The following is a 20,663-nucleotide window of genomic DNA, read 5'->3' on the forward strand; positions in this document are numbered from 1 at the left end:
TGGAGCGGGGCTGGGGGAGGAGGAGGAGGAGGAGGAGGAGGAGGAGGAGGAGGATCGGGAGAGGTAAGGACGGAGGGAGGAGGGCGGGGAGGAGGGAGGTGGAGCAGGAGGGGTGCGGGCGTTGGGGGGGCAAGGGGGGGTGGGGGAGCCACTTTCTTCCTGAGTTGAAAACCACCCCCCCGCCCCGCGCTGTCCCCTGGGGCTTCGCAGGAGAAACCTTCTGGCGGCGGAGCGGCGGGGCCGCGCCGAGCCGCGCCGGGCAGCGGAGCCTGGCCGCGCCGCGCCGCGCCGATCGCAGGCGGGGCGGCGGGAGGTGAGTGCGGGAGCGGCGGCCGCGCCGGGCCGCGCGGGGCAGCGCTGCCCCCGCTCCGCTCCGCTCCGCTCCGCTCCGCTCGGCCGGGCCGGGCCGGGCGGCGGCGGCGGCGGCGGCGGGGCCGGGTGCTGCCGGCGGGAGGCCCCTGCCGGGGGCCGGCGCCCCTGGGAAGAGCCCGGCGCCGCGGCCGGGGCTGCCTGGGCGGCGGCGGCTGCCCGCGGGGGCCGCAGGGGGCATATCCCGCCGGGGGAACTCTGCTAGAAACCCAACTTTTGCTGACTTTGCCTTCGGCGAGGAGTGGCGTGCGCGCCTAGCCCGCCGCAGCGCGGTGGCGGGGGCTCGCTGCTGTCAAGGCGCCGCCGTTTGGGAACCAGCACCTTTGCGGAGGCGTTCAGCACCGCACGGGAGCGCGCCCTGCAGAGAAATGCCTGGGTAGATGCATGCAGGGGACGTGCCCGCCGGTAGCGTTTTCTGCTTATAACAACTTTCTGCTCTTCCAGAGCACCGTGAATGCAAGAGCCTCCAAGCGTCGCCTCCCAAACATGCATGTGTGAAAGGTGAGTGAGAGCATCCTTATTTTGCACCTGGAGGAGCCGAGGGACAGGAAGAGAGTGATTTACCCATTGCAACTTCCTGCCAATTTTCTTTTTTGTTGGTAAAGTCTAAATGACCTGGAACCACGGTTATTAACTTATTAAGTACAATTTCCTCATCCTCAAGTTGCAACTTCCTTAGCTAGTATTGCATGAAACCAGTGCATAGTCGTTCAGTGCATCTCGCACAGATTCTTCAAATCCAGCTTGATATTAATCAAAGTAGCCGTTCTCTTTGCTTTTCTATCACAGACATTCCCTCTTGAAAAAATACATGGCCAGGTGATATTTTCCTACATTTTCAAGCTGGAATAGCTTTTTTTTTTTTCTGGACCTAAGCAGTGAAAATATAAGAAATAGTTACAGTTGTGAATGAAATACATGAGTTATTGCTCAACTAGTTGGAGATTTTTGATCACCCTAGGAAGATCAATTATGATTTAAATGACATTAAAGTCTTAATACAGTCTAAACACAGACAAAGAAATTCTCAGCTAAATATTACCACATTATGTTTATCATGTCAACAATTTTTATAATTCAGTGCAATAGTTCATAAAAAGGAACAATGCAGATGGAGGGCATCAGTGGGGATCAATAATTCAGATTCTGTTTATTACTCTGAAAGACTCTTGCTGGGTAGCCTTGGGCAAGTCACTCCACCTCACCATGTCTCTGTTTCCTTCCTCATAAAACAGATAAATGTACTCACTAGCTTTACAGAGGTGTTGAGAGGTTTAATTAATTTATTTATTTCACAACTACTTGGAGATGCGCAGTTCTACAGAAGCGGTAAATGTTATTTCAGCTATGAATTCTCTTACTGTGTGTCATTGCTTACATGTTTCTTGTGTGATCTAAATTATCTAAAGTTTGTAGTGGGAGTCAACAAAGTACCAGTTTTGGTTTGGGATTTCCTTGGCTGTTTGTAAACTTCTCTACTAAGCAAAACCAGAGCAGACTGCTCACAGGCTATTTAGTGGGAGAGAACTGCTAGTACTTTAACAAAATGTCATTTCCTTTTCTTGTTGTGCAAAATAAGAGTTTCGTCACTAATAATTTCTTCTACCTTTATTGATGACTTTGTCTGAAGTATTGTGATACTTGGAATAATTCTGTATTTCCATGAAAAGCTGAGTGCTGTTATTTAATTCAAGACATGAGAACATTTTATGAACAGTTTCGTATCCTGTGCTGTGGGTACTGACTTCACAGACATGGTCCTGTTTTTTCACTGCACATTCATGGAAAATCTCTTCTAAAACCTCTTCTTCAGTCATAGAAAATGCCTGCTGCAAATGAAGAAATATATAAACTGAACAAATCAATTCTTTATGGTAAACGTTGATAGATTTATGTTACCCAAGGGAGGTCAGTTTTCATCAGAGTTTATATGAGATATAATTAGTAAATTTGCTCTAACTAGATAGATAGTCAATATCTTTACCGCAATGGAGAGGAAAATGTGTTTCATTACCTGGATAGAAGCTAGATGTGATTTCATAGTTTGCATCTAGCTATAATAAAAAGGTGTTGTTGAAAGCTAGTTTTAGACTGACATCTTTGGTTTGACATCTTCTTTTAAAGGTTTGTCAAACACTGCCTATGTTTTCTATTTCTCTTCCTTGGGTACAGGAAGAGGGAGCACATACACCTTTGGCAAAACTGAGAATTCAGCCTAGCCCAATGGTGATAGAAAGTCATTTCCCTCACCAGACAGCTTTTGGGTTAGCACAATTACCTTACTTGCTAATGGAGAAATGGTCATGTCTGTTAGTATCCGGCAGTCTGGGTAGTGAGAAATAGGGTTAAAAGAGGCTGTAAAACTGAAGTGTCCCTTCTCACAGAAATGATTGCTTTTAGTCAAAATTGAGTCACATTCCTAGGACTGTGTGTGGAAACTTGCACATCTGGCAGCCACAGCATATTCTAGCAATGAGCAGAAAGAAACTTAGTTACTACTGCTATTGTTCCTGGACATTTTGCAAGAAATAAACCACTTCTTCCTCTTTTTTTTTTCTTAAGAGATTTTAAAAAATAAGGTACATTTCTCCTTTACCATTGTTTCATGGTTTAGAATTGGTAATCCAGGTGTCTAGAGACTGAAAGCAAATATGACTTTTGCTTGCCAAATAGTATTTAATTAGTAAATACGATATCTCAGCAGCAAGTTTATCCTGATTTTTTACACGTTTTTGCTGTCTCCATTCATCTGAGTTTAAGATAAAGAGCTTAGGTATAGTAGTGCAGTCTCCTAAAGCTGTTAAAACATGATACCAGTTTCTGTTCAAGACAGTAGCCATGTTTTATAAATAAGGTTAATATTTGGTCTAAAGCTCTTCCTTCCACGACTTCTTTTTAGGTGGGTAATATTTGTTTGTACCAAAGCATGGAACACAATTCAGGGATGAAATCCCAGCTGTGTGAAAGGCAGAACTCTGCTTCCTCCTAAGCAGGATCAAGACCAAGATCAAGAGTCAAATTTCTGCTCATCTTATGTAATGACTACAATTCATTCACTCCACAGATTCAAAATATTTTCATGCAGGGCCCACTTTATATGTTTCTATTGGCACAGCTAAGCACAATCAGGATATGGTGAGATAGTAACACTACTGCATTCACAAAAACCCCAAACCCTTGCATACTGCACTTTTGCTGGACTTGGTTATTTGCTCAGGATGGGAACAGAGAAGCATTGGGGGGAATAAAAACCTGCTAGGAAAGTTGAAATTTTGCTGATGTAACTGTATCCTTTTCCCAAAAATGCTTTGTCAGTAGAAGTTTAGCAGAGGCAAAGTGTTAGCAATATAGACCTGACCTAAGGGGTCTGGTGATACTGGGAACCACGTGAAATACAGAGCACTGGAAATAGTTTGCTGACATCACATGTTCACCTGCTGCTGTGACATAGTCAGATATTAAATCCCCAGGCATAATGAGGATGTCATGTATACAACTTGAAATTGCCTTTATTTGACTGATCTTTTTTTTCTTCTGTAGACTCATAGTGTCTACAGTAAGAATCAACAGTAGCATTATTTAGAGCAGACAAGGAGTTGTAGAGATTCTTGTCACTTTACTCAGGTAGGTATTGTATTTCAGTACCAGATAAACATAATATTAAGGTTAAAGTCCTTTCACTACCGTTGTCCTGGTTTATAGTAAATATGCAGAGCGTTTGATAGACACCTTTTATACCATCTTAAATTTTCTAATAAAATGGCTGCTTAGAGTTATCAAAGTATTTTAAAAGTTGTTTTAAACTGTTAGAGTGGATGTCATGTCCTTTTAAAGCTATTGAATCAGATTCTTCTAATAGCGAAGTGTTACATCCCATTTTGGCTAAAATTATATATAATTTTGGAGCTAGGTAAACGTCAGGCTCTAATGCTTCTCTGAGAGCCGTGCCTGCACAACTCAAGATCAGAAATAAGGTGATAAAATTCTAAATTTCTAAATTAACTTACAATTTAATGGATACGTTGAAGCCTACTGAAGCAAATTGATCATGCCAATTGAATGGTTATATTTTACATAAATAACATAACCTTTTAACTCTACCTGCATTTCAGACTTCTTTCCATGAAAATGCAATTGGCACTCTCATCAAGGCTATTCTGGGCAGCAGTGAAGACAGTACTAACCCGAAAGGAACTACATGACAATATATGTTATTTTCTGTCTGAGTGTGTAGTCTGAAAAAAAAATTAGATGCATCTGAGTACATATATAGATAGATATATAAACTCTATACTATATCTAGATATAGAAACTAAAGGTAATGAGATGACAGATTAAAATAGCAGAGGTAACAACCGAGTTGTACCAATAATGAACATGTAGGAACAGCATATTGATTTGGAGTGAAATGGGGCAACCAGGTAAGAGTGGTGCAATTTCAGTTTAGGAACACAGAGGCATTTATCTGGGAGCAAATAAAGCGATGATTCTTCTGAGAAAATATACATTTGGGGTCATACACATTCATATATCTTAAGATTATATCTATATAATATAAAAGCAAGTATTGCTTTCAGTTTAGATTGCAGCCTTCTAACTACATTTGTAAATTGACTGGCATAGGTGTCTTTGGACCTTGCTGGTGCTCCTACACGCTGTCACAGTACTTTAACAGCGAGAAACAATGGCTATATTTTTAACATAGTTCTGTGTGCAAGACTGAGTCATTAACAGGATATGGGAATATAATTAAAATGCACTTTGATCCCATAGCAACTGAAGGATGTGACATGTTTTAGAGTTCTCTTCTATTAATATGACCTTCTGTGGAACGCTTTACAAGTAAAAATAAAAATATTTATTTTATATCTTGAATTGCTCGTCTGTAGGTAGGTGTAGATACACATATAGAGAAAACTGTTCTGTATAACTCCAGCTGGAAGATTTTATTCACTTCTGACATATTGGAGGCAATTACATGAAGAACAATTAAAACAATAAGCAGGACAAATTAAAGCTATTAATTACACATAGTCAAAGTGAACAACAGGCCAGGGAACTTGAAACATTTACAGGTATTTGGAAAGAGTAAAGATCAAGGCTAATGAAGAAATATTAGTTGGAAAAGAGGACTGAAATTAAAGTTACAATTCAAAACACTGGGCTCTGTATCAGACGTTTCTGATGCTGTAAGCAGTCCCCAGAAAAAGGAAAAAAAAAAGTGAGGGCAGCTCCATTGTGTGCAACGTCTCTGAGTGGACTGGATTAAGTCAAAGAAGGAATTTTATTTTGACAACAGTAAAATTGTTTTACTCACTTAGATATCTGTCTTTTCTGTCCTTTTTTTGAGTCTCCTGGGTGTTACAGTCACACTTTGAATGTTTTGCAGCTTTTCCTGTGGACTGGCAGTTCTACTACTCGATCTATGCATAGATCACACTGGTGGTAACCTCAAATAATCTCTTCCTTTGCTAACTTCCTGTTGTGAAACCGTGTTTTACTTTTGGGTTGTAGGCTGTTTTCACATGAAACCCTATGCATGGTTTTTGATCCTCCAAATGCAAATATACCTGTCTTATGAGTCCACTTGCATGGGTCAGAAGAATGTACTTTTAAGCAGATGCCAAATTAATACTATTTGACCACCAAGATGTTTATAGGCACTTTTGCTCTGTGTTTCTGCAGCATCTATCACAATAACAGTCCCAGCACCAAACAGTGTCCTACTTTCTGTTACAATATGGATGAAGATTGACTTCTGGGGCATTAATGGAGTGAACAAACTTAGTTAGTATGTACTTTTAACCTATATGAAATTTTTCAAACTTTAATGCTAGCATCAGTGAAAACATTTTTGCAAAGAGTAACTATATGCTAATTATCTAAATGGCCTTCTAAAAATTTATTTCCATTTAGGATAAAATAAAAAATGCTAATGCTCTAAAGATGATCTTTATGCAGTGGTTTGTAGTTTTGCATTTTCGATAGTAAAAAGGACTGAACTTTCATTCATTAAATGGGGATGCCTTAATAGGCATGTCTGTACTAGTTGGGAATGAGTGCCTTTAGGATTCTATATATGAAAAGGACTTTCTTATTCGTTCAGTACAGTGGGATATAAAATAAAAGATCTTAGTAAGGGTTAGGAATAGTAATGTTAGTGCTACCAAAAATTATTGAGGAAGCATTTATATGATAAAATAAATTTAAAATAGAATAAAATTACATGTTAAATGTGATTCAGGCATGCCCATAATTTAAATTTTGTTTTTGCCTGAGGCAGAGAAAAGGTTATGCATTCAGTGTGTGTGTGTGTGTGCATTCCTTGTTCATTTATCTACATGGTGGAAAAATATACAAGTAAGATTTTAAGTGGAAGGAATAACCAGAAGAAACTTTTATACTCTGATAGCAGATGCCTTACGCATGCCTACTGTAAATTTCTAAAAATATGTTGTGTTACTGTCCTTTCTGTAGCATATTCCAGAATGACTGTAACTCTCACAGGATGAGATTCTCACGTGACTGCACAGAAGTTTAATTTTGACCGCTGACATGATGTCATACACTGATTAATTAGTATAGGAGCTAGTTGTTCCTCATTGCCTTCATTATTTTCATAGCACAACACAGCAATATGTTCAGACATATAAATTGATACAAAGTTCCTTTTAAGGTATTTCAGATCATTTCAGAACAAGTGCAATGCCAACGCCTGTGTACCTGGGCTATACTTTCCTTATTGCATAATTCTGAGGTTTCAGTATTTTAAGCTTTTAAATGCTTTTGACATTATGTAGTGGTGGTGTAGCGTATTTCTTAGAGTGTAAAAATGAGAGGAAGAAGCAAAGCATGTCCCCTGGTGGTTAAGGTCATAATAGGTATTTTTCAAATTTGTAAGCAGTGATTTTACATCTTTCATGGCATAATATATCCCTTCTTGGAGAGACAGGTGGCTCCTGTTTTATCTGACTCACCAAAAGGGTGGTTGAAGAAGGATTTCTGACTCCTGTTGTCTTGGGATGTGAGAATTTGCTGTACTGGTGTCCGGCCCTGCAGTTTTGAAAGGGACTGAGTGGTACTAACTGATGATGTGTGAACTATACAGCTTGGGAATTTGGTCAGTAGATTTACTGTAATTATTACAATACAAATATAAGTTTATACTTTTCTTGGTCCCTTTCTGCCTCCTGCCTAATTTTACTCTCAGATATATTCCTGTGAGTCAGTAGGAGCTGAATCTGGCAGTTAATCTCTCTTGACCCCTTTGCCTCTGTGTGTTTTCATGGACTTACCCTGCATTGTTTAGCTCTTAAATGTCATTGGATTCCGTTAGATGAATTGGTTGCTCTCCTATTTTTAAATCTTTGTTTGTGAAATATTTAAATGAGTGGTAAAATTGAAATTGCTGGACAATAGGGAGGGCCCGCAAACAATTCTCCAGTTGATATAAGCATCATGGAAATAAAACACCACCATTTCCAACAGATTTATAGGTGCTATTCCTGTTATCAGCAACAAATTAAATTGCAATGATGTAAAATATTTGCTAGTGTTTTGGGGTATTTGGGCAAAGTACACACAATATTGTTTTACTGAAGCTTCCTCTGCTCCATTTCTGATCTAGCCTAGCGCTCCTTGTAGCAAGCAGTTATGTTTTGGTGGCTGTCAGCAGCAGTGCAAAAAGATCCTTACACGTCCAGGTTTAATGCAAGAAGATACCGTGCATATTTCATTGCAACATTACCTATATGTTTCATGGCATTGGTACAGCAACAGCTGTTACTGGTCGCTGACCCTTTCTTCTTACCTGGTTAGCAGTGGGTGCTACAATGGATTGTTGTATTTTTAGTACTTTTGAATGGCTTAACAAGGTGATCTTACCATGCAGTTTTAAGTTGTGACAAAAGTATAGTAACGGTGTAATTCAACCTGAAATTAAGAACAGACTAAGTACTACAGGCAATTGAGTATAAAAAGTGTGCTTTCGCTATGAATAATTTATCAAGCAGTTACCCAAAGATGATGAAAGCGGAGTCCTTGAACTTCAGGGATCACTTCCTGAGGCAAAGTTTGCCGGCTGAACCTGATGATTTGCTTTGTCTCACCAAGGTGGAACAGATTTTTCATTAAAAATTTGAACAAAACTCTTATTGAAACAGTTGTGGAAGTAAGTCAAGGAGTGACAATGTGAACTGTAGGCTTTCTAGAAAGTACGAGCGGCCCATCAGAAGTTATTGTTCTGTAAAATGTGTAGATCTTTCTTTAAAGAGAAATTTTGAATTTTAGACTAAATGAAAGATGTCTTTTTTTTCTTATGAGAGGAAATTCATTAAGAAATGTTATACCTTCTGTAAGACCTACAGATCTACTGCAGCGATTTATTTAAAAGTCTCTGGCCTCCAGCATGGAGTTTGGGTACTAGAGCTGAGCGTCAGGGTTCCTCATGCCCTCTGTGGAGGGAGCTGGTGCTTCGGAGGGGAGCGCAGAGAAAAGCTGGCATGTTAATAGGTGAGATGCCAGGAGTTTGTGCAGCATTTCTTAAGCTATCAGGAAGGAGAAGACAGTGTTGGAAGGGGAAGCCCAGTTCTCACTTCATCTGCCTGAAGCCCAGGCCCCCCTCCTGGGCAGGAGGCCCCGTTTGGATGCTGGCATCCACGTGCCAAGGTAGAGCAGTGCTCATCACCTCAAGGCCAAGCGCGCTCCAAACAGCCGCTTCTGCCAGGACTCTGCAGGCAGGACCCGCTTGCAGGGTGTCACCGCCTGCTCTCTGGGAAGTCCCTTCATCTGGAAACCCAAGTACTCTGTGGCAAATCCCAAAATACCCAAATCCCACCCCTTTTCCACTGCTTACTATAAATGTTTATCAGATATCCACATCAGAGATGAGTCATGGGTTAGTCTTGGAGGGGCTGGCAGAGACACCAGTGATTTCCACTTTTGGGGAAGTGCTACAAGTGAAGTCCCAGCAAAATTTCCACGCAAGTCCAGTAAAGCATATTTTCACCTTCAAAATATGGTGGCTCTTCAGAACTGATATTGTGGTAAGCTGCAATCATCTAAATGTTTTTATTTTTTTCATGACCCACTAGAAGATCAGACTGCTTTAAGGATAGTTGTGCTGGCCCTAACAGTGCTGTCCTGTCCTCACTCCCCTGCACTGCCTCTCCCACTCCTGTGTTACAGAATCACAGAATGGTTGAGGTTGGAAGGGACCTCTGGAGATCATCCAGTCCAACCGCCCTGCTCAAGTAGGGACACCTAGAAGAGCACGTTACCCAGGATCGTGTCCAGCTGGGTTTTGACTATCTCCAGGGAAGGAGACTCCGCTACCTCTCTGGGCAACCTCTGCCAGTGCTCTGTCACCCTCACAGCAAAGAAGTTTTTCCTCAGGTTCAGATGGAACTTCCTGTGTTTCAGTTTGTGCCCGTTGCCTCTTGTCCTGTCACTGGGCACCACAGAGAAGAGTCTGGCCCCACCCTCTCGACACCCTCCCTTCAGATACTTGTAGACATTGATGAGATCCCCCCTCAGTTTTCTCTTCTCCAGGCTGAACAGGCCCAGCTCTGTCAGCCTTTCTTCAGAGGAGAGATGCTCCAGTCCCCTCCTCATCTTGGTAGCCCTCCGCTGGACTCTCTCCAGTAGTGTCATGTCTCTCTTGTACTGGGGAGCCCAGAACTGTACCCGCAGTACTCGAGATGTGGCCTCCTCCGGGCTGAGTAGAGGGGGAGGATCACCTCCCTGGACCTGCTGGCAACACTCTTCCTAATGCACCCCAGGAGACTATTGACCTTCTTGAAGTTCTGTGTTCTCATTGCTGGAGTTGTCTTTGTTGCACAAATGACTGGAGTAAACATGCCCCTGCTTTGCTTTAAATAGTGCGTCAAATAAATCAGCTTTATTAGGTGAACTTAGTTTATCTGTACCAATGTTTAGCTCAGCTAGTGCCGTCAGTCTTACCATACTTTTTGGCCGCAGTTGAACGCCCATTCACTGATGCAGACATGGAGAACTGAAATAGTTAAGGTTCGCATGTTCCTTTTCCTAGAATAAATGATATTCTTTACTGTTTGTTTCTGCTGGTAATGGAGTGAAAATCATGGCAAATGCTCTTTCACTCTAGAGCTGGCTGCCAGCCCTTTGATTTGGTATGGCGTATTAACATTTTTTTCCGTGGACAAGTATCCTTCAGCCTCCTTTTTATTTTTGATAGTATATCAGTTGTGATTTCCAAACTGAATTAAAAAAACCTCTCATTTCCAGAAAAGGCTGAGTTGGTAATGATGTAGTGTAATAGGAAAGTAAGAGATTCTTTTAACTTAAAAAAAAATGTACTGTGGAATGTAAGTGATCTGAAAGCCCAAGCTCCTGTCGTTTCCAGTCCTATGCATCAAACAAACTTGTAGCAAGTTCACTCCCAACTGCTGGGGAGTTGGGGCTCATGTGGCCCGTTATCTATATATATTTGGCTTCACCTAAACTATGAAGATAATCATATTTCATATGTATGTTTCAAAATAATACTATCTATTTCTTTAGTTTTCCATATGCAAAAAAGTTAACTAAGGAAATGTCAAAAGTATGGAGTTGTTCAACATATAAAGCGCATACATTCTGTTCCAAGATTGTTTTGGGAAGTGGGGCTGGTGCATTTATACCATTGTAATGAGTTGTAAATAGTCACTAGTAGTAAATGTTACCGTTTCTGGTCATATTCTCTTGTCCAAGGTGCTTTGGGTCTTTGCCCTTCTGCAGCCTCTTCCATGTGAAAATGTTGAAGTAGGTTTCTATATATCTTACTTACATATTTATATATATCCTTATTAATCAGTTTAGTTTCTAGACAGCTACTGAAGTGAGAAAGAATGATTATACCCATTAGCCTATGGGCAGGCTTGTACAAGTAAACTTGGACAGTAAATCAGTGAAGTATGTGGTAAAGTCTGGTCCTAGTCAGTGAAGTACTTGTGTTTGTGATTCAAGGCAGGTCTGCTATTCTAAATCACTGTGAAGGTGGTTTGTCATGGCTGCATTCAGAACCATGTAATTTGTATTTCCTCACCATCTGGGTGATTTAATCACATCAACATCCTGCTTGTTAACTGTTGTAAATTTAATCACACCTTTATTATTGCAAATCCACATTTTTATTATTCGTAGAGCTTTACTTTTTTAATTTTGGCTGGTTGTGCATTTAAGGATACCACATGAAAAAACACAGAACATCTCTTCACTGAAGGTAGTATGGTCTGAGCTATAGTCATGCCACCCTAGCGCTCCCCTTTGGTGCTTCTTTCAACATGGTTGTGGTGTGCCTCCACAGAGGAGGCATGGGATCAAAGGTGGACTACTTGATAGCTATCTCCTCCCATCCATCAGTCATGCAAGGCTGAGCCCCGCGTAGTCATAGAAGAGGGCTCGCAGGCCACATTGCTGCCATGGGCTATTGTCTTCGTATTGTAGGAATGGTGTCATTTAACCAAGAATAAATAAGAGTGACTTTGTAGTCCTGTTTTTGTCTCTTTCTGTTGACTTTCTTCCAGACCTTGATTCTGAATATGCTGAAAGACTATCAGTTTTCCAGTTATGCTAAACAATATAGTATAGTGGTTACTTCTAATGTACAAAGTAAAGAAGGGTTTGGCTTCTCTATTAAATGCGCACATGCATAACAGGAAAAAAAATAGGTGGGTTATTGAATTTTGAAAGTATGAACTGTGAATTTCAGATAACACTAGAGGTGTTTGGTGATGATGCACTGCTGGGATCATGTATCTAGCTTTACAGAGAGGGAGGTCTAGGAAACCACACTGCCATGTTCCATAACCTCTGGTCAGAAGGACCCTAATCTAGGGAGCACTTAAAACTATCCCTAAATTTACACATGTGCAAAATACTCATTGATGTGCTGATGTCCTCACACAAATCAAACCAATGAAAAGAATACATGAAGTCACTTACCAGTATCTGGGATTTTTTCTTCTTTTGTAGTCCAGGAAATTCTTGCAGTGTATGACCATGATTGAAGGAAAAAAAATACTGGGATTTTTAGTCTATTTTTCAGAAAGTTTTTAAGAAAAAGCTTTGTATCTCTCCCCCTGGTTTTAAAGGATTAAGAACAACTTTTTGTAGTAAAAAACATGATATACTGGTTTGGCTGGTTTTTACCTGCTTTCTTTCAAGATATGCTGTTGTATGGTTTCATTTTTTATAGATGGGAATACGAGTAGACCTGGCTATGCCTGGGTAAACTGCAATGCATGTTTCTGTGTATGTGGTGAGAGAATATGTAGATCTAGTAAAAGTATTACCAAATAAAGCACTTGGTGATCTGTGTAATGTGTCCTATAATGATTGGTTTACATCCTAAAAAGGGCAAAACTTATCTGCAAAATGCATTAGAATACTAAGAAAATGTCCTCTTCCATTACTGTATGTTAAAGCAGTTCTGCTGTCCACTGTAATATATATATGCAAGCCATTTTAGGGTGCAGTATTATTTTTAGCCTAAGCACGAATGCACAAGAAAAGATATGCTTCAATGGCCAAAATTACTTGCTCCTAAATTAATTTCTAGACTACCTGAATACAAATGACCAGAGGTTCTCTGTCGCCGGTGGTAGCTGAGGGACCTAGGCCAGCAAGGTGGTCTCATTGTGTGTGTGCGTATTAACGACATCATTGCTGAATCAGGATGTGGGTCTCTAAATTAAGTTTTAGCAGCCTAGGTTTCTGTTAGAAAATGTTGGCATCTATATGCAGGGAGCTGTGGGGAGAAGTAAAAGGTTGCTTTGTACTTTAGCTCCTTACAGGTTTTATTTCTGACTCCTATGAAACAGGTTTTCCTTGGAAAAAAAACATTTCATATTTGTTTTGAGGTTTCCTTTCCTTCTGTCTATTTCTCTTTTTAATAATTGAAAACTACTGTTCATTATTTACATAAAACTGTCTCTCTTGGGTCTGTTTTCTGTAACCTTTCCCCTCTGAAGAATTCTAGGAATTTGCTGGCTTTCCTCAGGGGGATCCTGGCCATGTTTTATCTGAGGCTTTAGGCTAGATAGTTGGTAGTTTTTACAGTGACTTACTATGTTTAAATACTTACATTTAACCTCTGCATAGATCTGCCATTTGAGCACATTTTGAGAAATCATGTATATAGGAAAATATGCACTTTAATTTAACATTCAGCCTTCTTGGTAGCTGGCAGTAAATCTCCACATGCAAAATAGAAGGCCCTTTAGAAAAATAAAAGCAGTATAAAAAACCTAAACATCTTAAAGGCCAGACATTTCAACTGTTTTTCTAGAATTGTACTGCTTTCTTTTTTCTCTTTTTTCTTTCTGTCATCTTTTTCGTCCTTTCTTTTTTTTTTTTTTTTTTAACTGAGGACGTGTCAGAACCAGAGGCCTCGAGCGCAGTATAAAATGACCCCAGCGCAAACCTCCAGCATTCCTCATCCTTTACTCTCCAGCTGTTAACATCAGCCAATGCAGCACGCAGGCTTGGCTGCCGCTAACACAATCTCTGTGGCTCTCCCTCCTTCCTCTTTCCGTCCTGCCCTTCTCCATTTGGCAGTACAGTCAGCAATGTTTCATATTAAGCACAGTTGCAATTATTTTAAATCAGTGAGTCCCGACTACAAAACCTATCTGTATGCTCATTCCCCTCGTATGAGCTACTGGAGAAAAGATGGGGGAGGGAGGGACTTTCTTCAAAGCATATAGGTTTTTCTTTAGAATCAGTTACTTAGTAGGGATTTTATCTGAAGGAGTCACAAAAATTATTTGAAAGCCACATATATATGTGTGTGTGTCTATATGTATATATGTGTATATAGGGTTCTTTAAGTCTGTGTGGAGTTTTGTTTCCTTTAAAGCATCCCTATTTATGAATGTTTCCTCAGAAATTCTTCTTCTAACTCTCTCTCTCTGTCTGCCCTAGGATATTTCAAAGATGGTTTGGCTCCCACTGAGACTTGGAGATCTGATGCCACAATGAGGACTCACACCCGGGGAGCCCCGAGTGTGTTTTTCATACATGTGATTTGCGTCGCCTTTGCCTACAGCACCAGGGAAGACCCATCTGCTATGATTCCTTTTGTCAATGCCAACTACGACAGCTACCCTATGCTCTACTTCTCCAAAGGGGATGTGGAGGGTCTGCGTCTCAAGGCAGCCACCACCCATCAGCACATTGCAGCTCATCTGACTGAGGCGGTGCAGACCATGGTGTCGAACCCTCTGGAGTACCTTCCTCCCTGGGACCCCAAGGAGTTCAGCGCTCGGTGGAATGAAATTTACGGCAACAATCTCGGGGCCCTGGCGATGTTCTGTGTGCTCTACCCAGAAAATATCGAAGCCATCAACATGGCCAAGGATTACATGGAGAGGATGGCAGCTCAGCCTAGTTGGTAGATTTTTGTCTTTTTTTTTTTAAGTTGCTATTCTTACTATATAAACGCTGCTTGAAATTGACTGGATGATTGAAATGCTTAAATATATTAGCCTATAGCTATTTTATTCTACATAATTAGCTGAGTGGCTAATCTAGTGGGATTAGTGGCTGCAATGGGGAAATTGCTCCCCTCCACAACAGCTGTTGTCCTATGGCTCAGTAGTGGCAGCAGCTCAATAGAAGTTTGAATCAGGTTGCAATCCAGCACAGGAGGAAGTATTTAGCTGTTCAAGCAGTATTTATTGCACATACAGCTATTGCCTTCTCTGGGGAAAGGGCCAGCTAATATGTCCAATAAATGGTGTCCAACCATGGATAGTCATCACAAATACTCTGGATTGAGTTAGCGTGACTTGGGATCCATATCCTCTTGATGGGCATGATTTAAAAGGCATCAGCTGTTTTGGGGCCCCCCTACACCAAGTATTTAAAAGCTAAATGACAAAGAAATGTAGGAACTAGAACGAAAGAGGTAGTGGGAGAAAGAAGGGATGCACTGCATTTATGTTGCTTGCATACCATAGAAGAGCAGACACATGGGAGTCTGGAATAAAAATAGTAACATGACAGGATAGTGTTTATTTTCAAAATCTGCCGTGGAAGCCTAGCAATGCAAAGCCTTGGTCTTACCTTCATTTCACCTGATGTCCTGGGAAGCAGTCTATACGACAATCTTTCTTCTGGCACAGGGACAAAGCTTTACAGAGGTGGATCTCAGGACATGTAACCACCTCCGACAGCACCTACAGACAGCCTCAAAACTCAACAGCTTCCTCCCTACTTTCACTGTTCACACTTTTTTTTAACCTTGCTTTGTGTAGTGTAAACACAGTTTATATGACTGTCTGTCTCTGTTTTAATAGAATAAGAAAAATAAGCAAGTAATTTTGTGAGTAGTGGAACTGCTCATTTATATCTGTCTTTCTCACTTTGCTGTGTCTCACTCATTGTTACAATGACCTCATTCCATTTCTGTATCTCCTGAGATTCCTGTCCTGGAATAATTTTGGTGCCTCGGTTCCTCAGCATAATGCCCGCCTTTGTCCCAGCTAACTAGATGCCAATCAGAACAGAGCAGATATCCTATTTCCGCTTGGCTTTGCTAATCTTTACCCTTAAAGAAATACTGTTCTTCTAACACAAGTATCTTGTGTTACTTCAATCAAAGATAAACCGTCCTGTTTCCATCTGTCCCTCTTGGGGTAGCCGTGTCATTCAGCTAACAATCAAGCTTTAACTGAGGTTCTCTGCTTTACAGGAAAAGAGGGTATAGTGAGCCTAGGAGGGGAAGCGTGGAGGGACAGAATTAGAAACATAGGGAATATTGCTGGGGTAGGCAGCCCTTTGTGTAGCCCCCAAGGACACATAGCAGCCAGCTTTTTAAATGCTGCAACAGAATCATGGACTTAGTTTCCACTTCTGTTTTTTCCCCAGGAAGCTTATGACTGAAAATGCTGTAAATGTGGAGTTTACACGATAGCTTTTGCATCACTGATGGCAGTAATATATGTCCCTTTCCCTTGTCCAACAGTAGTTTTCTGGAAAGTTGTAACAATGTGACATCTCTTAGGCATGTACTGTTCTGTCCGGCTTTGCTAAAATAGGTCAACAGGTTCAGAAGTGAAAGGAGTGGACAGACAGAACGGACAACATGATTACATGAATGTGTTTTTAAGAAAGTCAACTAAAAAGTATCAACAAAACATGTTACTGCACACATTTCTCCACCTATAATAAGACTAGGAGAACAAATATGGCAAATACGAGACGTTGCCTAATCACTACTGGCAGGCATTTAGATCTTATGGAGATAACCATGGTATGAGACTGTACATGAACGATTCTTGTAGCATCACAGTAATGGAATTATAGAAAAAATGCTCTTCAGTATATATAATCGTATTTATTTTGCCTCGGACTTGGGGAAATATTGTCAGTAATTAATAATGTTATTCTGATTAAATAATTGAGCATAAATATGTTCTGATGAGGAGGGAAGAAGAAAGGAGTGTTATTGATGCTACCAAAATTTAGAGCACCAAATGCTAGGAGAGCAGTCTGCCTAGGCTCCCTATGTCGTCAGTGAAGAGGGCTTGTTCAGAAAGGCATCAGTAAGATGCCTAATCTGGAGGAACTTTTCTTTTCCCGAAACCTGGGTCATGTAGGTGCCTACTCTGCCCTGTAATTACCCTTAAAATACCTTTTTATCACTAAGGGTTCCATACCAAAAGTTGAAAAGTTAAATCTGGCTATCTCATATGGATTCGTTTTTGGCAGCTTGATTCTTTCAGTAGTATAATCTGGATTTCTTTTTACTACTGAAATGGTATTGATTCTAAAATAACTCTTGAATTTTAAAAATACACAGTTGGATGAGTTTGCACTAATATTTCTAAAGATCTTAAATAAAATTTAAGCCTTACCACAAAGCAAAAGTATATTTTGGTAGAGTGTGCAGTAGTTAGATAAAATAAATCCAGTCTCAAATGTCACTGGGTTTTGTCCCAGAATGTCAAGAGACTAGCCCTTTAAATTTTATCCTTATGTTGACGAGAGTCTCCTATAGCCCAGATATGGTACAGTATATCAGGGTATAATTATGGTAAAGTCTGGTGGTAACTGATACATGTAGGGAAATGGTATGTAATTAAACACTTATGTCTTCTCTCATCAATTACAACAGTAATTTTCTGTTGCATGATAAAGTAAACCCTTAATTCAGTTCCCATTCGTGTAGGTTGGCAGAAATTGAGCTGTTTGTCATAACAACCAATGTTGAGAGACATGTTACTCATAACAGAGCGTCAGTAATTGCTATTTCCTGGAGTAGGTTTATATTTTAAAATAAACAGACGGTCAATGGCTAATAGCTAAGTATAACAATCATTAAAAATAATATGGGAACAGATAATGCTTCGGAGACTAGCAAGAGCAGGGAAACGTAATGCATTAATATTCCAGTAGAAATAGATGGACCTTTACTATTTCTGTCTGTAAAAATTAAAGGCCAGTGTTACATAATTTGCTTGGTTTTCCTGGGATTCAATACCTAAAAGCTTTCTAAAATCTTTGGGAAAGTTCATCCTCTCTTTAAGGCACACTATTTTATTTTACAGAAAACAGAGGATGTAGCTTAGTTGTCTGGCATTTTATCTATCACTTGCCTCTAGAGCACTCCCTACCAAAAGTGCGTTTTTGGCCGAGGGGATCTGAACTAGTGATTCTTTCCATATGCCGTCTAAGCCTGTTCCAGAATGGAGTGAAGTGATGTAATTAGAGTCACACGTCATGTAGAAATAATAATCTAGTCAGATTTTGTGTTTTGGACCAAGAAACGAGGCACTTTTTTCTTTACTAAGCCTGTCTTATAAGCAAATACCTTAGAAGTTCACAAATTCTGCACGCTTTTTACAGTTGGAGAGACTGCCCCATTCAGAAGTGCCAAACAGCGGCGCGAGATGTCAGCGCTTTGTTGTTGTTGCTGCAGTTACATGTGGTGCATGTGACATTTTTAAACACAAGTACTTTACTACTGTACAGTGAGGGGTAGGATTGGACAGGAAGCCTTATTTCATGAGTTTCGAAGGGGAGATAATTGCTGTCAAGCATGTGCAAACATTCCCAAAAAACAGCAATGACTAAGTAGAAACTAAACCAAGTCTTTGGCATAGCAAATCTGTGACCTTCTGGTATTTATTCTTAACCAGCAATCCTATAGCCTTCTGCTAGTTCTTCTTTACTGAAAGTATTGGAGCAGACTACAGGAGTGTTGCTGTTCGTGTCCAGAGAGCGCTCAGTGCTGAAAAGTATACAGTTATGATGGATAAATACATAAATATAAATAATTAAATGTGTAGATAAAAGTATGAATAAAGTAAATTCATATGCGCCAAGCTGAAATAGAGCAAGTCTCTATGCTTATACCACAAATTTAGAACATCTGTTTGACTCGCAATAGTCACCGATGAGTCACGTGCAAGGAATACGTGGTAGGGCTTTAGAAGAGTGTGCCATAGAAACTAGCGTAAAAGAAGCTTGGAGGATGCTGAGATAGTCTTCCTAAGGGGAAGAAGAAAAAGAAAAGGAACGGTAGGAGGTTGAATTGAATTTGGTATCTGGAATATATATTATGCTAGTAACTGAAATATCAAATCCTCATGTTATCTTTATCTTTTTCATATGTAGTGTTTAAAAATAGAAATTGTGCACGACTGTTTGAAATTAAAATGGCTGGCTGAAGTTTGAAGAGTTTCTTTTATATTTTCTTTTTTGATATATAGTTCCAGATTAATTCTTTAGAAGGTAAGTTGGTACTGAAGTTTTGTGGTAAATACAGGGAGCTCACTTTGTGGCATGCCTGGTATAAACATTGGCTATCAAAACTAGGTAGTCAGTTGAAGTAATAATATAAAATAAATTTCCATCTACTTTATATAGCAAACTGCTGAAACAAGTTTGGTCCTTGCTTTTTAAATGTTGCAACATAGAAGGAGCATGATGATACTAAGTAGAAGCCCAGTTTGAAAAGGACTGCTCTTGTGATCAAAGAGAAAAATGAGAGAAAAGGATATGAAAGAAGTTTTAGAAGGAGTAGAATGATGAATATATGCCTATGGAGAAAAAGAGAGAAAGGCAGGATAGGGAGTAACTGAAAGTTTCCGAAAAAAGAGTAACGTTTTAGTTGTTGCCCTCCACCTAAACCGTACAGCCCTAGTTTTATAATAGGCTCTTAAACCTTCTGAAAAAATGTTGGATTTTTTTTCCCCCAATATGAAGGTAGCCCTTTACATTTAAACACTGCTTTCCCCATCTTCTTGTGAACTGAGCTGAAATGAACATCAAGAGCATGTCTGGGTGACTGTTGCTGAAACATAACTGGTAAAGGGACAGGAGCAAAGTTGTTATGTTTAACCTCAGACACCCGGAAATATAAATCATTGTTTTTTCAAGGACTTTTTTATTTTTTTTAATTTTTGTAGCGGTTGTTGCAAATGACTGAACACTTAGGTTATGCAGACAAGAGGGTTTTTTTTTTTTTTGTCAATCGACCAAGAAAATGTTGGCAAGGTGAAAGCTGAGAGATTGTTTTGGATCAAACAGAATGCTTCAAGGATTTTTCTATTTTCTCTCCAAAACAAAAATTGCAAGATATTGTTCATTAGTGAGCAAAGCATCTCATTTGAGCGCATGACAGTATTTTGTTTTGGAGGCTTCATAAGGAAAATACTGGAAATCAATTCTAGTTTAAATCTCGTGGTCTCACTCCCACTGATGTGTATACTCTCTCTTGGTGTGTATACCCCTTCTGGACACAGAAGAGCATTTCTCTCCTTTGACTGATGGGAGTTTTAAAGCTCTCTCTGCTGCCCCAGGAGTGTGTGATAGCAATAGTGTTTCTGGGGTGCCGGGGCATTGCCGTGGTCAGTGGTAAGTCCATACAATTATGCAGCTGAATTCAGAATCAGGAGTTGTCCCAATTGCTTGCCACATTTGCATCCACATTTGACTTTTTACATGCGTTGGGCTCAACCATGCTATTAGCTAGTTTCCACGAGGAAGCTGCATAGTAATGAAATGCACTAAAAGTATGTTCTTTAACTAATTTTCACCTTCAGAATAGAGCCCTGATTCATTTATTTTGCCACCACCTCATGAGAGTGAGATTTTCAGGACTGAATGCTCCCTTCTATCACTAGCTTAATCTGCCCTCAACCCCCAGGTTATTCTGCATTACGTTATTTGTCACGGGAAAGTTCGGCGCATTAAGCTTCGGGATGTGGATTACACGTGTAATACGTGTGTCAGGATATGCTTAATGTTTCATTTTACAGTCAGTGATG

The 20,663-nt window shown here is 40.2% G+C and overlaps 1 protein-coding gene across 4 annotated transcripts in view; it reads left to right on the plus strand.

Moving 5' to 3' along the window:
* The first annotated feature begins 45 nt into the window (after nt 1-45).
* DSE (dermatan sulfate epimerase) overlaps nt 46-20,663 on the plus strand; it is a 36,682-nt gene continuing 16,064 nt past the window's right edge. The window contains exons 1-3 of one of the 4 annotated variants that reach the window (XM_068938108.1): nt 46-63; nt 814-870; nt 14,311-14,779. In XM_068938108.1, the coding sequence (XP_068794209.1) occupies nt 14,364-14,779 (416 nt within the window). In that variant the 5' untranslated portion in view covers nt 46-63; nt 814-870; nt 14,311-14,363. Of the gene's footprint in view, nt 64-106; nt 314-813; nt 871-14,310; nt 14,780-20,663 lie in introns of those variants that run through there. The other 3 variants (XM_068938110.1, XM_068938107.1, XM_068938109.1) reach the window with 3 other exon arrangements.

Source organism: Struthio camelus, chromosome 3 (genome assembly GCF_040807025.1).
Source record: "Struthio camelus isolate bStrCam1 chromosome 3, bStrCam1.hap1, whole genome shotgun sequence".
Classification (NCBI taxonomy): Eukaryota; Metazoa; Chordata; class Aves; order Struthioniformes; family Struthionidae; genus Struthio; species Struthio camelus.